Here is an 18,249-nt window from a genome sequence, read left to right as displayed (position 1 = left end):
ACAAGTACAGCCCAATGTTTACTACTCGGAGATTCAACAGACAACTACTTCACAGGGAATGGCGACAGTAACATTACTAATGTTTGCTATTGATTTTTAAAGAGCTGATTTACCTCATAACTTACTTTTAAATGTATTTCCACTACACTCTTATTTCTCCCAATAATACCACTTAACTTATTATTTCACCTTTAAAGAATTAAGGAACCAACTGCCTAACACCAGCCAACATTCTTTCCCTCTCTCAGCCAAAGGGTTCAGGGTATGATGTTAGGAATTCCTTGGCTTCAACAGAAATGTGTATAGAATTGAGGAGCAAACGAAGTTTACCAGAAAAGTCAAGATCTGTAATGAATCAGATTTAATGCTTTCTGTGACTCACTACCAGTAGGTTTTTTGCAGTTTTTAGAGTGTTTGTTTCATGAGCTGAGAGCATCCACCAGCTCTGTCTTGAGGAATTAACTTTCCTTTAACTGCAAGTTTCTAATGAGAATGTGCGAAGTATGTACAGGGGAACCTCAATTATCCAAATGAGATGAGCAGGCACTATTTCGTTCGGATAATTGATTATTCGGTTAATTGATTCAATGCCTCTCCTCTGGGGCTCGGAGTTTTCTGAAGTTTCCTTTTTCCTCGCTCTGCCTGCCTTGGTCCTTCTCTCTGTCTCAGGATTTGTTTCTGATCAGACAGACATTTGTGTGTGAGGGACCTGCAGCATTGCTGAAGCCTCCTCACACACCCCCATCAGTTCAGTGGGATTGACATGGTGAGCACTTGCTACGTCCGCTCCCCATTCAGGAGGCTAGGCAGCAGCACACTGCATGCAAGCCCCCCACCCTGTCTGAACCCCAACCCCTTCCAATTCTGCCCGCCCGGCGCCCAAAACCCATCCAACCTCGACCCCGTCCGACCCCTAAACCCATCCATGCCCCCATCCGCCCCTGCCCCCACTTACATTCTGCCCACTCTATCCGTGCCCCCATGCACCTACCATCCTGTCCATCCTGTCCAATTGCGACCCACTCCACCCCACCCTCCAGCGCAGTCTCTATAGGACAATGTTGGAGAGATTATCTGCGGAAGGGGGTTAAGGGGGTTCAGGGTACATGCCTGTGTAGAACTCCAGGGAAACTGGAGGGAGAGAGAGGGAGGGCGGGAGGTTCGTCATTTGCGGATGGCGCCTGGGCTCCCATCGATGTCCAGGATTGTTCTCGGCAACATTTCAGTAAGTGCAGTTCATTTTTAATCATTGTAAACAAAAGACTCTATCAGTGTTGGAAACACCTCTATGATGTAATGTTTCTATCGGGACCTCGAGATCTCCTTTGGATAATCTGATATTTGGATAATTGATATTCGGATAATCGAGGTTCCGCTGATGTGCTCTTTCACACAGAAACATACTGGCTACTTCTCATGGTTGTCAGTAGGGATCTGTCCGGGATCTTGCTGTACTGCTCATTGAGTTGGCAAATACACTGTACATTTATTCAACCAAATGTCCAATTTGGAAAGTGGATGGAGGCTAATACTTAGTCCAGTTAGGTATGAACCTCTGATTTCAGGGGCTTGTTCAGTACCATCAGTTACAGGCACGTTATATGCAGTCCATGGTCAATCATCCGCCCAAGCCCCCCCCATTAATTGTGAAACTTACAAAGGCACTGTGAGAGATGGAGAGCATTACCTTATTATATGTCAGATAAGCAATACCTACTGGATGCAGTGTAGGTTGAATGACTGATGTGTGTCTGAATAAAAGGGGATCTGAGCACAGCAGTCTGTCCCTTTTTGATGGAATGTGTCAATCTCCCCAACCAGTGATGCATCTTCACTGCATTGGCACACGTGCTGAGGTTGAAGCTGAATGAATGATGGAGCTATGGCCCCGGGGAGCTACATGTCACACTGTCTAGAGGAAAGTGCACATCTCCCATCTGCAGGCTGTGCTGAGACCTGAAAACCTTTTTGTTCCTTCTGTTCCCAGCATCGGTCATATTCAGCAAGAATCATCTATGTTCCCTGCCACTGTGAGGATCCCCACCGAAGTCAGTGCACAACAGTGACTTCTGGAAGTGGAGGCCACGGTGTGCGCGGCCCCTCCAGGTTGCTGCACAGCCACACCACTTACAGGAAAGTTTGAGAGAGCCGCTGCCTTCCTAAGAAGGAGAACACAGATGCAGGAAGACCAGGGCCGATGATAGGCCTGGGAGCAGCAACAGCCAGAGTGGAGGATGAGTACCTGAAGAGGTCACTGCTGCAGTGCCCCTTGGGCTGTGAGGTATCTGCAGGAAGTGTAGATACAGTGCTGTCCATGCTCAGTTCCAGGTCATGGTGGAGTAGATGATATGGCCATTGCAATATAGTTGCACTGCTTGGATCAGACTAGGGGGCCTCTAGTATAGCATAGATGTGATGTGACAGATGCTGAAAAACTGTCAGAATGGGAGAAGGACAAGGCTGCAGACATTAGGGAGGATGAAGTTGTCCCTGAGCTTGACAGACAGGATCTGACTGACACTCAGTTCCAGTAGACAATGGCGGAGTGCAGGAGACCACCATGAACTGTAGAGTAGTCACTTGTCAGCATGCGAGCATTTTGGTTTACACTATGGGGATGAACTGTAGCCTCTCTTGGTTTTGATTGCGTTCACTTTTGTTGGCTGTAAATTGAAGCTCATGTATGGAATTTGTCCAAATGCTTGTCTGTATGAGCTGTTCCCCTACTGGACAATGACAAACTGCTTGGACATTGGGGGCAGAGTAGTGGTGACCTAGAGAGAGCATTTAGATGTGGCTCCAGGCAGATGAACTGTGGGGCACGGCTGTTAAACAGTGACAATAGTGAGAGAATGGTGTTGTATGTGAGTGTCAGCCGTACTGACAATGTGCCATCAGCAGCCTAGCTCTGTGGCTGCTGTGCCATTGTATTGCCAGGGAGGGGAAATGACAACCTGCTTGTCCAGGTGCACAGTGGCCTTTTAACGGTGGCATCAGCTCCGGGGATGCCAGTCTTTCAGCAGATATCTGCTGAGTGGTGAGTTGTTCAGGGAATGGTGCATTGTAAGAAGGGCAAGAGTTGTGCGAGTGCCGTGACATTGGGTGGTAGTTATTGAAGTGAGTTTGGTGAAAAACAACATGAGACTTCACTAGGCCACCTGGCAGGAAACCCTCCGAAAAACACGACAAAACTGACATAGAGTCAAAGAAAAGAAGATTCATCCCAAAATTAGCCAGTCAGCTCTGTTCATCAGAACTTAAGAACTAAGAAGTAATGATTCATCCATTCATTGGTTCAGCATTTTGCTAATTATCAAATCCTTCTGTGGAATTAATCAGAATATTGGAGTGAAGCATTTTTGATGTTTCCCACGTATTGTTATATCTGTAGCTGGAATTAATGAGAATCCAGTTTGTAGTTACATTCTAATTAAGTACTGGCTGAATATCGATTGTGATAGATTTTGAGTTTATGTTTCCCAGCATGCCTAGCAGGGAGATGTAAAGAGAGAAAGGAGAGGAGATAAATAAAATAAGCCTGTATTACAACTGCCAATATTCATTCTAGGTATGAGTGGACTTGATTTTGATGTCTCCATTGTTCACTAAGGTACAAATACTCATTGTCTAGTAGGGTGAAGGCTACCTGTGTTTCTGGGTGATGAGCATTTGCCTCCAGCATGGTATGTTGCCTTTCGCAGCAATGTTTATGCTATAAGGGATAGCATAAGAAACCGAGGAGTGGCTATTATGGTGTTGTGAAATCCATTAGACATTTGTTACAACTAAGTATTATATACAGTTCATACATAATATGGTTGCACACACTTAAGTGTCTGAGCTAACCTTAAACTACTAGATTGCAACAGAGAGCAGCATGCTTTCAATAGTATCTCATGCTTCATGATCCAAGATAAGATGGAGAATGTGATCTTTATATCCTCAGATCGCATACTATGCTATAGTGATGATATCACGAAGATGTCTCTTAAAGGTATATTGACATATTGTGACTCTTTAAGGTAAAGTAACATACTGACTACTAGACATTGCACAACATCCTCATTATCACCCATATAGACACATCCCAAATGGATGTACAGAGTTATAAATTGACACATATTGTCAATTTGATAATTATACAAACAAGAAAGACAGAGTTTACAAGATTAACATTTCAAAGCTTTGGAGGTTTGACAACACATCCTTATCTGGTAATTGTATGCCCATCTGGAGAGCTTTACCTATTGTACTTGTTTCACAACTTGGTTATCCTATTCTGAAGAAGCGTCACTTGATTGGAAATGTTAACTTTGCTTTCTAATCACAGATATTGCTGGACCTGCTGAGTTTCTGTTTTTGTTTCAGATTTCCTGCATCTGCAGTTCTTTGTTTTTTTTTTCAGTTATCTTGTTGCTGGTTTCTGTCAGTCAAGATCGTTATACAATCATTGTCACAGTGTTCTTCCTACTTTGCAAAAATTCCTGCGTAGAGAAGGAATCCATCATAAGGATGTACTTTTCCCCTTGTGTGATGGATAGATCTGAATGGAACATTGTGTGGATATAGATTGATATATTTGCCATACCTTACACGCATTCACAAGTTGTTGTATATCCTGATTCATCTCTGGCCAGTACACAGATTTATGTGCTCGCTATTTTGTTCATTTTATAAAAATGTGCCCCTGGTGTAACATGGTCATGATATCTTGGCCTAATGCTATTAGGATTATCTTCACTATTAGAACATGTTTGCCTTGAAAATGACTGTCATGACATACCAAATTCATCTCTGTCTGGCCAAAATGAGCAAATCATCTCAGTCACTTCTGTCAGGTTATCGCTGCAAAATGACCTTTTGCAACTCTGTAGCTGCTCAACCTTGGTAGTTTCAATTGCAATTGTTAACATTTGGCTCTGGCCAAAAGATAACAGATCATCCTTGACAACTTTGTAACTAGAACATCACAATGAAGGTCAATGGGAATATTATGGTCTTTGCGTGGGTTGGAAAACAGGATAATTGCTTAACATGTCAGATGTAATCGTCCAGATGTATGTGTTCAATTTGCATTGTCCCTCCTTGCTAGTAGTAAATAAGATTTTTAAAGCTCTTTTCTCAGGATCACCTATCACTTGTTTTGTAAAACAGAACTGTAAATATCGTCTGAATAGTTGTAATGTGGTAAAAGTGTCACTGGGTGCTTAGTCTATAATGAGGTATTTGCATATATCTCACTTGAGCCATTACCTTAGATATTGTTGACTGCTTTGATTGTGCCATGTGGGTCTGTTCTTCCACAGTCAACGTGGTTTGTGTCTATGAAGTGCTATGAAATGTAGTGTATTTGTGCACAGTGGTAGTTCTGCCACTGTAGGCTATTGATATCTCCAAGATAGAAGATTTTAGAATATCAGAATGAGCTTGTGTATTGGCACTGCAGTGTGATTCTGCCAATGCATAAAATTGGTGAGACATTTTACCACTGTTCGATACCCTCTCATATCAAGTGATATTCCATGGTACAGCCTGAGGTTAGGGTTAGGGTTAGGGTGTGTAGTTGTGATATGTTGACTGTAGCTCCCGTCTTGATTTTAGCTTTGTGTATGTCATCCTGCTTTCTCAGGACATATGATCTCAATGATTGCAAAAGCTTCTGATTGCCTTATACTGTCAATATGGTGTTTGAGATTAACAGTATAGAAAGCTTGGTCATCTCCTGAAATCTGCCTTTAACTTGAGTGACTCTGAACTTCATTGATGTGTTTGTGCTTTCTACCTTCTTAACACTTCCCATGCAGCCAATGTTGTGGCATCTTTTTGCTCCCCTGTGTCCTGATCTAGGGACTAGCTTGGCCTTTGGAACCAAACTGCCTGAACACATGTGCCCAATGTCCCTTGGTGCCACATGTTTCACAGTGTCTGAAAAGCTGGAACAAATGGCAGTTGTCACACATTTTGTTGGTTTGGTGTACTGTGCATTAGTGTTGGATGCACCTCAAGCCTGTGATTGTTGTTGGCCTGCCACTGTGGCTTCATACCTGTGTCCACCTTCAAGTAATGACCCTTTCCTCTTGCCCAGATGTTTTTTCCTAAAAGCTTTAATTGGTGTAAAGACAATGACTAACTCAGTGAGACTCTCTGCCAGTTCCTCTTTGCAAAAAATCGAACTCGTGCCCTTTACTGTGGTATCCCCTGAGAAACCGGTCAATTGGCTCTCGGATTTGCAATTTGTTTGACACAAATTGGAATCTATGAATCCTATAGTTAAGTCATACCTTGAGCTGGACTTGTCAGATTTTGGCTGGATTTTTCAATTATCAATGGATAGACTAGGTGTGTTCAATTTGCATTGTCCCTCCTTGCTAGTAGTAAATAAGATTTTTAAAGCTCTTTTCTCAGGATCACCTATCACTTGTTTTGTAAAACAGAACTGTAAATATCGTCTGAATAGTTGTAATGTGGTAAAAGTGTCACTGGCTGCTTAGTCTATAATGAGGTATTTGCAATCCATGAATGCACATTATAAAACTTTGCGCTGTGCCAGCTTAGGCAATGTATCCCTGACTTAGGGCTGCTCCACTGGCCTTGGCTCCTTTCAAACTGCTGTTTTAAGATTTGTAAATTTTGCTGCTCCTCGGATGCTGACTGAACCGCTGTGCTCTTCCAACACCACTAATCCAGAATCTGGTTTCCAGCATCTGCAGTCATTGTTTTTACCTTGTTGTAACAATGCTCATACTATCCCTGCTGTCTTCAGAAAATGGGTATATTGTGGTATTGAAGAGTCTAACAAATATTTATTACAGCCAAACATTATACACAAATATTACAGCACAAATATTTGGGTTAACATTAAGCTCTTAGATTACAACAGAGAGTAGTGAGTTTTCAAAAGCATGTCATGCTTCAAATGATTCAAGGTAAGATGGAATATGAGACCTTTATACCCTCAGTCACATACTATGATACATTGGCAATGTTATGAACATGTCCCTTCAGGGTATACTAACCTTGAGACATAACATAAAAGTGGAACTATATCTAATATTGGTTGTTGTCTTCAGAAGAGCTGGCAAAGTAAAATATCCTAACAGTAAGTCCATGGAATATTTCTGAATTCCACTGGACTACAGAATTTTATGAAATTGGAAATTTTAATCTGAAGAGATCAAGATAATACACTGGGAATGTCAACCTTCCTGACCTTGTAAAAGATTATTGGTATTGTTTAAGGGCTCTGCCATTGTTTATGAGATGTGTATGGCAGGTTCAATACTAGTGCCTGGGTTGAGCAGAGGAATGGGTCATAAAAATCTCATGAATGTCCAATGAGTGCACCCTTAGAAATAGCAAGTCACTGTCTGAGCCCAAGTGATAGATGCAGCTTGTCACTTTAGCCTTATTGCAGTTATCATGTATGGTGATGATTGTGAGTACAGCAGACACACAGTCAATATCTCACACCTGAGATTTGTTTCCTATTGGCAGCTCTGGAATGATTTATCCCAATGTCATTTGGAGGAGGAGACTGACTGGCAGTGCATGGCCGCTAACAGTTTAAAGGGAATAGAGAGTGGGAAGTATTTGTAACCGTGAACTTGCTAAAATTTCAATCATTTGCTCATTTGTTAAAAATAGGATTTCCAGTGTTGTCCACGGGGATTTGCTGTGTGGGTAGCTTTTATTCTAACCTTTTCTTGCTGTTAATGTTTGCAGACAGCAGAAATTGCCCTGGCAAATCTAAAGAGTAAATATGAAAATGAGAAAACTATGGTGACTGAGACAATGATGAAACTGCGAAACGAACTCAAGGCCCTGAAGGAGGATGCAGCGACCTTCTCGTCCTTACGTGCCATGTTTGCCACCAGGTGAGAATGCTGTCATTTCTTCACAGTCGCAAATTAAAATTTAAGTATTGTTTGGGGGAGGGGGAGTGAGCAAGGTTCCAACATTTACACTGAAAGAAGTCAGTTACTTTTGGACTGTTGGACACCCACATTACACAGGAGGTTTGTTGGGTCAGTCTCATTGGATGGAGCACAGAACAAATCTGTTGTGGGGAGTTTGATGGTATTCAAACTTTTAGCTCCATGTCAATCCTGACCAGGAAATAACACTTTCTAGTATTGAATTCAAGATAGGTTCATCTTTATATTTTATCCCGATGATTGCCACTCCATTGCCTTATACTATACATATGCTTACTGGTCAGTTAATTCAAGAATCAATAATGATAGAAGGAAGAATTATACCTTATGTCATTAGCAGCTATTATAATGTCTAATCCACTGGACTTTTCTAGCCAATCTGCATTTTGAGGGTATTTATTTCATCTCATGTTTCAAGAAGATAAGTACATGTAATTGTAGATCAAGTTTATTAAGGTGAATGCCTATTAACAGGACACCTGCAAAGCTAAGCCTCCCAGTGAGTTGCTCCCATCTCGAGCAGTATTTACAAGAGGGACTGGGCACAGACCTTGACCATCTGCTTGGCCAAAGAAACCTCATGATGCCTAATAGAGACAGCAAGGAAATGTGAAGATAAGATGTAATACATGCTGCTTCTGTGTAGACTTTTAGTAACTGATGCAGCTGTATGTTTAAAAAGAACTATTCAAAAATTAGCATTCAAAAATTAACATTTTCTGTTTGCAGTAACAACTGTTGGTTAAGCTTTTTTAAACAGCTAACAAAGTATATTTCCCCTGGAACAAGTGCAAAGTAAAAGGGCACAGTCTTTGTAAAGGAATTGTTTGGCAAATCTTTTTAACCAAAACAAATTGCATGGAATACATAGCACAGAAACGGATCATTTAGAAGACTTGCCCATTCTTGCTTCACATAAACCTAAAACAGGACAGTAACAAGGAACTGTCTGTTTATTCACAACAGCATGGTACATGTTTTCCAATGATTTGTTCTTGCAGTTACCCTGCATCATGTGTTTGTAACCTGATGAAAAGGTTTACCAAACATTTACCGATGAAAACAGTAGCCCTTACAATGTGGGTAAAAAAGTCAATGAGAAGAGACTTTCCTAACTGCGTTTACATTTCAGATGGATTCTCCCCACATTCTCCAGGAAAACAGTTGGAGGGCGGGTCTTCTGAGGGATTGGGTAGGTAGATGGATTGCATCAGAACACGTCCCACCAAATAATTCCCCCTCATTTTAATCCCAGCTCAAGTTCTCACTGCAATCTTTTATTTGAGATGTAATTTTCAAGGACCTTATCCTCATACTGTTTTCCTTCCATAATATAACAAGCCTTTCATTTCCCTTGGCACTTTTACAGTGACAATATTTTCTTCTCTATTGAGAAAACAGGCATTTATTCTCAATTACTTTTCAGCCTCATAAATTCATAGAGGTATACAGCACAGAAACAGACGCTTCGGATCGATTCGTTCATGCTGACCAGATATCCTACATAATCTAGTCCTATTTGCCAGCACTTGGCCCATATCTCTCTAAACCCTTCTTATTCATGTACCCATCCAGATTTCTTTTAAATGTTGTATTCGTACCAGCCTCCACCACTTCCTCTGGCAGCTTACTCCAAACACGCACCACCCTCTGTATGAAAAAGTTGCCCCTTAGGTCCCTTTTAAATCTTTCCCCTCTCATCTTAAACCTATGCCCTCTAGTTTTAGACTCCCCTACCCCAGGGAAAAGACTTTGTCTATTTACCCTATCCATGCCCCTCATGATTTTATAAACCTCTATAAGGTCACCCCTCAGCCTCTGACGCTCCAGGGAAAACAGCCCCAGCCTGTTCAGCGTCTCCCTATAGTTGAAACCCTTCAACCCTGGCAACATTCTTGTAAATATTCTCTAAACCCTTTCAAGTTTTACAGCATCCTTTCTGTAGCAGGAGATTCCACCTGCCACTAGGTGATTTGATTGGAAACAATTCATCATAAATTCTGACTCAAATAAGAAGCACATCAATATATCAATTGTTGGTATAGACAACAGAGGAAAAGTTATCAGTCGGGAACAAAATGCTGCAATTCGAAAATATTCTATGCAGTGAGTAATAATGTATAATTGAATGCTGAATATATTGGAATCTTCTAACAAAATAGATGTGTGTTTTACTTCATAATCCAGCATGTTTTTCCACTCATAATTACCCTTCAGAGATTGATGATGACTCAGCAACTGTGAAAGAAAAGTGATACAATTCCAAGTGGAAATAGTGACAAGGAGGAAAACTTGTAGGTGAAGTGTTCTCTCGGGTCTCCTGCCATTCTCCCTCTCAGTGGTGGATGTCATGGATTTGAAAGCTGCAATTGAAGAAGGCTTGCTGAGTTGCTGCAGTGCATGTGATATATGTCACAAACGATGGTCAGGTGGTTGCCTTCTCTCATGCTAGAGATAGCAACATCCGGGCACTTGCATGTTATGAATATTACTAGGTACTTATCAGTCCAAGCCTGTGTGTAATTTTCCAAGGGCTTGCACTAAAATGCTCTTTATGTTATTAAACTACAAACTCATGCTCTTGTATTCCCAAATGGTGAGTACTTCTTCATCGCAGCAGCATAGTTGTGTCCAAGTGAATCCAAGGGAAGGAGAAACAAACAGATGGTAAATTATTCATAATAAATATCTTACACTGAGATAAAGCAATTTGACAATTTTACAATGGGTGGATACAAGTGTAATTCCAGTTTGTGCTGGTGCATCAACGGTGATTGGAAAGAGATGAGACACAATCATTGACTTTTGTTTCCCTGTTTAGAGATTTAGGATGAAGAGAAAATAATTTTAATTAATGGATAACTATTAATTCTTCTGTGGCTTATAGGCCATCTTTGTGAATTATTGGAAGAGGACTAAGCCCCTGATATAACCATCAGTCTTATTTCACAATTGCATCTTGCTTTATCCCCTCCATAATCTGGAAGTTGCTATACTAATTAGACTTCAGGATGTGAACCCCTTATATCTTCAAAAGATGTCTTCAGAAGTCACTGAATTCAGCAGACTTGTACAAAAAATAAACACTTTGTATAACCTCAAGTCTAGACCTCAAGAAGGCAGTAATACAAAGATTTGCTAAACATGTGGAAATGTCTGGCTAGAAGTGTGTTCAATTCTGTACATCACCACAGAAGGGATATGTTGGCTTACAGTAGGTGCAATGCAAATCCACCAGCCACACTTTTCATTAGAAAACACAGTAACGCTAGAGAACCATGATGGGCAGATATTATAAATCTTCCATTTATAAAGGGATATGGAACAAATCCAGTGGAATATAGATAGTTAGATTAACATCAATGGTGGGAAAGTTGATGGGATCCTTCATTCAAGATGTAATAGAAAAATATTTAGAAACTGGAAATGCGTAAGAGTAGTCAGCATAAATTCCATAAGGAAAGGTTGTGCTTGACTAACATTATTTAATTATTGCTTTAAGAATTAAAAGAGTAGATAAGTATAATGCAATTGAACCATATTTTGGGGATTTTTAAACACCTTTCTTTATGTATCACATAGTTGATTCAAAATTAAATTCAGTTCATAGGGAATCAGGGGACTAGTAGTGAATGGATTGCAAAGCCATTATCAAACAAAACAGATGAGTTTAAGGTATTTTCTCAGTCTAGCAAAAGGCAGGAATATGTCTTTCAAATCATTGATATTGAAACCACTGCTGTTCACTATTTACCTAAATGAGCTACACTGAGCAATTTCAAAATTTTAGGTTAACACTAAGTTGGGGCTATAGTTAATATACAAGAGTACAGTAACAAATAATGGGAAGATTACAATAACTTACATTTATAAAGCTTCTTTGTAGTAAAATATCCAAAGGCATTTCACTGGAATTATCAAATAAAATGCATTTGTTAGGCCTCATAAGGTGATAGATTAAAACTTAGTCAAAGAAGTTGAACAGAGTCATTTCAAGCAATACGGTAAAGGAGAAGAGGAAGGGTGGGAGATGAAATTCTCAGGAAATGGGACCTAGCAGTTGATAGCATAGCCGACAATATAATTAGATTCCCATAAGACTCGAATGGAGTTTTGGGGAAAAGTTTGGAGGGAGATGAAGAGGTTGTATGGCTGGAGGAGGTTGGAGATAGCTAAGTCATGAGGTGTTTTAGTTACAAGGATCAGCATGTGAAGGCCGTCATAAACAAGGTGCAAGTATAAGTTAGTTAGGACAAAATGTTATGTGAGTTGAACTTGAGTGGGATAGAACATGGGCAGCAGAGTTTTCCATGAACCTCCACTCCCCCCCAAATGGAGGATGAAGGTGAGAGTCAAACTATCCTCCACTCATCCAATATCTAACCACCCTTTATGATTATGCCATACATATACATACTGCTTCCCTTTATATTTATCAACATAAACCTATGTGGAGGGACTTCTCTGATGTTTGTTTATAGTCCTGAACTGGTCAAAAGGAAATTTGTCACAGTCTAATGAGAGATTTTGAGAAGATTTGTAGCTCAGGTTGAGGTTCTGGATGTAGGTTTGTTCGCTGAGCTGGAAGGTTCATTTTCCGACGTTTCATCACCATACTAGGTAACATCTTCAGTGAGCCTCCCAGAGGCTCATAGAAGATGTTACGTAGTATGGTGATGAAACGTTGGAAAATGAACCTTCCAGCTTAGCGAACAAACCTACATCCACAAACGGGAGAGATTAAATTTAACCAGAACCAAACCAATGTTGCCAATGGATCATGACAAATTTTGATTCAAATAAGTGTCTTGTCCTTCAAATTTTATTTACTTTCCTATGTAGAGGAAAATACCAGACCCCTGCTTAGCATATTTGCATTATCAGTTCGTTAGTCCTTTTGAGAAAAATTCTATGTAACCTTGATGTTTTTCATGGGCACTTATCCATTATTTATCATTGTTAATCAATACCTGTCAGCAAGGCATTGTGTATACCTTCATCAAATTACTGAAGTTTGCTGTGTAGCTCATGTTCCAAGGTTTCCTATGCCTCATGCTATATCGGGTTATATAGCAAGTCATCATCAGCCACAATGCTGTTCACATAGATGATGAATAGAATTCCCTCTGATAGATTAGCATTGTACTGAGTCAGATAGACTAATAGCATATCAACTTCGATCTTATACTGTGCTGAATCAGTTGTCCCGAGGCAGGGGCACTGAGATGGCTTCAGCATGCTGCAGTTAAAGAGGGGAAAATCAACCAAGATTCACACTCCTAATCATTATCAAACTAATCCTATTGGGAAGTATTCATCAATGTAGAATTGGAAAAACATGCTTGGGCTTGACACTGATCACTGTGTTCACATATCCATTCAACATTCACTGCCTGAGATGCATACAGAATGGTGAAGCGTTGAGCTACATAACTGTGGTAGTTATATCTTTCTCAGAGGAGGAGAGAAAATGGAAAATAAAAGACCAACAATCACAATATTATTTTTCAAAAAATTCCATTTAAAGGAGCTTTGCATTCATGAATATAGACTCTGCCAAAGCGTTTGTTTCATTTGTTTACAGACACATAAAGGAATCTCATTAAAATACACTATGATAGCACTAATGCATGAAATCACCCAATGGATGTCTCTTCAAGTAATGAAAGTTTCTCGAAAACTTTTTCCTGCTCCTTTATAAGAGTCAGAGGAGCTGTATTTTGTATCAGGCAGTTAAAAATGATGGTGACTAGTAAAGGTTTGCCCTGGAAGTGCATCCCAGGAATGTTAGCATTATTTTAAAAATACCAATTGCAGAAGGGAATGGCAAACAGGATGTAGCTGCTCTCTGTACGGTAATAGTAGTAATCCTACTGACAACATGGAATGGAAGGATTATTAAACGGACATCAACTCCTCATGTCCATTCCATTGTTATTCTGTGAGTTGGAACCTATGGGATTCTGTAAGCCTTATAGATAGAATCCCTACAGAGTGGAAACAAGTCCACACCGACCCTCCAAGGCCCATTCCCCAACCCTATTAGTCTATATTTACCTCTGACTAATGCACCTAACCTCTAGGTCCCTGAACACTATGGACAATTTACACAGATACTGGGAGAATGTGCAAAGAGCACCAGAGAACCTGGAAATGAACCCAGGTCTCTAGTGCTCCAGAGACAGTATTGCTAACCACTGGGCTACTGTTTCACCCTATGGGAGGGAACACTGAAACAATTCATAGTCATCAGTGACCACTCTGGGTCTACCTCAGTAGTTAAGTACTTGTTATCTGTAACGTTTATTTCTGGAGTTCCTTCTGCATTTTTATTGCTGTGTTTCCTCCATTGAGATAGTTAAGCTGGAGTAAAACGTTACACCCATATGGAGTGTCTGATTCCCTGTTGTCCTGCAACCCTTTTCTTTAGGTGTGATGAGTATGTGACACAGCTGGATGACATGCAGCGGCAGCTGGCAGCGGCCGAGGATGAGAAGAAGACGCTGAACTCCCTGCTGCGTATGGCCATTCAGCAGAAGCTAGCCCTTACGCAGCGGCTCGAGGACCTGGAGTTCGACCATGAGCAGTCTCGGCGGAGCAAAAGCAGGCCAGGGAAGAGTAAAGCTGGCAGTCCTAAAGTAAGTGCGGAAGCAGCGGCAGGCGGAATGCCTATTCCAGCTGCCATAGACATTCTGACATTGCTTAGTCAAAGCCCAGAGCAATAAAGTGTGGAACAAACGGTTGACAGTGGTGCTTATAGAACGGGACCATGCAGTGACACTGATAGAACGGTGCCAAAGAGTGTTTGTTAGCCTACAACAAAAAATAAAGAGGAATAACACAGCCGATTTAAGGGGGTATGATTGCAACCACCCCCACCCCCACCCCTTAAAAAGAAAGTTATCACAGCTACGAATTTGTGCCTTTATTTTGCATTAGTACATTTTCCACTGGGTTAAATTACACTTTAAAGGGAGGCGACGTGTCTGGATTTATTTCTGCTTAACCTTAATTGCCTCAACAGTTTCTAGAAGTTTGCATGACACAAATGCTGTCATCAGGGGGGTGACTATGTGGTCGCAACATTGATGCTGATACCCTTTCGTTAGAGACTCCAACTCTTTGAAGCCTGTTCCACTCAATGGAAGAGCTTTGTCCGAACGTGCACTGCTAAGTGGCATGTTTTGTGATAGTGACGGGAGAGCGTCCATTACTGTGGTCTGCAGAGATTGATGAGGCCCGAGCACACTTTATGTTTTGAGGAAGCTCGCACGGGGAAGGTGCGGATGTGTGAAGGAGGATTCCGTAAACATCTTTAAAGCGAAATGCCATTTTTAAAGCCGTAAGCTGCCTTCTCATCACCCCTACTACTTATTTACCTCCTTGAAGGATTTGCTTTTTTTGGATGTTTTCCAAATTCAAGAATAATCATCAGGGCTGCATTTTTACTTGTGGCTATAGTGGATGGCGAACTGTGACTGGGGCCCCACAGTCCGGCCAAGGTAATGTTTGATATTTCCCGTTCTGAACAGATGAAATGCGCTCATCTGTGACCGACAGGTTGTGACAGTCCCTGGAGAAAAGCCATCCTCTGGTTTGAATAATGCATACCATCTTGAGTATTAACAAAGCATTTCAGTTGTCTCTAAGCCCTAGGGGTTAGTCAGAGGTTGGAGTGCAGTGCAATAATTCCACTGAGGAGCTTAGACAGTAGTGAAAACTATCAATGAAATCCGAGTGGTTTATAAATGCCTCATAAGATAGTGAAGAAATTCAGCCTATAACAGTATTTAGTATGTTTGATTTTGTGTGCTGTTCAAGCGCAAATACTTCAGTATTTGGAGTCCCTGCTTTTTGATGTTGAAGGTCAGCTGTCACAGCACCAGAATGATGAAGTGTATGTAGAAAGATGTTGGAATACACGTACAGAAATAGACAACTATTATGTGATAGGCAGTGACACAATGTATTTTAATTGATTTTGATGAGAAGTATAGTAAACAGGGAGCAACAAAGTATTGTGATGTGCTCTGTAGGTTACTCATCAGGCTTGGCCACTAGGGGGCACACAAAACTACGATTCACAATCTTCCAAATGATGATTGAAAACAATAGCTTCTGTTCCAGGTCTGGTTTGACCAATTTGACCTAATTTCACAGCTGGACAGGGAATGCCTCTTTTTAAATCCTCATTTAAACAATATCTCAGTTTAAACTTTTCACAAGATGTCTTAAAGCATTTTTAAGAGTGTTTCAGGACAATTTGATTTTGTTCTGGCTGCACATGATCACAGAAGACAGCCACAGAATTGTAATGACAATGTGATCTCACTGCTGGGTTTTGGATTGTTAGAGAGTGCTGGGAAGATCCAGAAATGTTCTGCATCAAAACTCTGCTTGAGTACTGCCAGTTTAGGGACCGAAAAGACCTCACAGTCTGGCAGACACACAATTATCTGCTGGGTGACCAACTTCTAAGAAGTGGATTCTTACTTAACAAAGCCATTTTTAAAATAAATATAATCACAGCTGCAGTCAGATTATAATGACATCAGTGACTTTCCTGTAGTTACCAATCCAGTAAAATGCCTTTCAGTAACTTCTTGCAGAGAATTGCCCAATTTATGATTGTGGATTCTAGTTCCTTAATGTATAGCGCCATAATCAACAGTCTAGAACATGCACTTCCTGAAAATAAAATAGATTGTTTCAAATTTAATTTCCATTTTAATATTTCATAGAGATGATACAATATATCAACACCCTCATTTAAATCTAACTCACTGAATAAACTTTTAATCATTATTAATGATTTTAGTGCACAATATTTAACTCAGGTAAAATATCTTTATTAAGGGTCTTGTCAAAAGAAAGTTTTAACTAACTTTGTTAATTTGAAAGCCTACTTTGCTGTGATGTAAAATACATCATTGTACTTGTGATTGATGGAGTTCTATCTTGTGATATTTTTATGATATTCCTGTATTATGTATTTCATATAATGTTTAAGAGAGGCCAACTATAACAAACCAATTATGCTTAAATTAAATAACAATGAGGAGCTTTTTTTTGTCCTTTTCCTTGTGTTTATGTGTGTATAAGAGAGGGAAGTGGAACACACATCCAGTGTGTGTGAAGTGTTGCACTGCAACAGATGGTCTCTCTCTTTGCAACTTTGGATGCTCTGTTCTCCTGACCAATGCCTGACTAGCAAGAATCCTATTTTCCCATATCAGAATCATGCCATGAGGTCTGAACCTGCAGAAGTGGTCACTGTGGAGCAATCTGAGGCCCTATGCTACTGTTACTTCATGCATTAGGCAGGCATCAGAAAATCTTGGATACACTGTCCATGTTTTTCCTTTTCATTAATGAAATAGTTGGAAAATCAAAAGCAAAGCATCCATAATTTTCTGGTAAGTCGTTCAGCATGTGCACAGTCCTGCAATAGTTACTGTGTCTCAGAAATTTCCACTCATTAATGCAGAACTGAGAATTGTGTAAAGTAACAAGTCATCAACACGTTTCACACATTTCATTATTTTTACTTCCTTTGTAGTAATTGTAAATTTAAAAAAGCACAAGAGGTGTAGAATGGGCTGGTGACTCATTGTCATGGCTTTACACCATTACAAAAAGTCAAGATTTCTCTCTTAGCCGACACCATTGAAGATGAACTTTGTTGTGTAAGGGTTGGATGAAATTTGACAGGTCCTCAATAATTCTAAATTTGTGAATAATATAATATGCTCAGACCTGCTTTGGGAAAAAGATAAAGTGAAAATGGAGCTTCCCAAGTTTTGAAAATTAATAAAATATTGGATAAATTCAAGAAATCTATTAGATAGATAGGAAGAGACATGTATCATTTTTCTATTCTTGTTGGATCAAAATTGGACTTATAATATTGTTAAAACATATTGTTTTCGGGGGATCGAAGATGGCAGCGATCTGAGAAGATCACACTGCAGAGCTTCACATCGCAGCAGGAGCAAGACTGTCCTTTAACCCACCCAACCCAGGTCATCAGGATTTCTTGGGGTATTGGAAAGATTGTGGAGCCCCAAGAAACATTTAAAAATTGACTTACCTGTATTTTCAGCTGTCCAGAAATGCCTAAAAAGGGAGGAGGAGCATCTGAGGCCGGGCCTGCAGCTCAGCCTGCAACAGCCTCAGAGCAGATTACTCTCCAGGACCTGGTGAACCAACTCTCGAAATCTCGCGAGGTGTTGGGGAAACAGATTGAAGATAAGCTGGCTCCAGTCTCTCTCATGCTGCAGAAGCATGAGCAGCAGCTGGGAGACCTGGAGAAGAG

General features: G+C 40.5%; 1 protein-coding gene across 4 annotated transcripts in view; it reads left to right on the top strand.

Moving 5' to 3' along the window:
- Positions 1 to 18,249, top strand: part of LOC122559565 (BICD cargo adaptor 1a) — a 281,554-nt gene that overhangs the window by 201,945 nt on the left and 61,360 nt on the right. For all 4 annotated transcript variants that reach the window (XM_087997372.1, XM_043709235.2, XM_087997373.1 and 1 more), the window contains exons 6-7: positions 7,723 to 7,874; positions 14,365 to 14,572. In XM_087997372.1, coding sequence (XP_087853498.1) covers positions 7,723 to 7,874; positions 14,365 to 14,572 — 360 coding nt within the window. The remainder of the gene's footprint in view (positions 1 to 7,722; positions 7,875 to 14,364; positions 14,573 to 18,249) is intronic.

This window comes from Chiloscyllium plagiosum, unplaced genomic scaffold (genome assembly GCF_037043375.1).
Source record: "Chiloscyllium plagiosum isolate Xiang-an unplaced genomic scaffold, Cpla_swu_hap1 HiC_scaffold_19, whole genome shotgun sequence".
Classification (NCBI taxonomy): domain Eukaryota; kingdom Metazoa; phylum Chordata; class Chondrichthyes; order Orectolobiformes; family Hemiscylliidae; genus Chiloscyllium; species Chiloscyllium plagiosum.
Note: the sequence above shows the minus strand (reverse complement) of the source record. Positions and strands in the feature narration are given on the sequence as shown.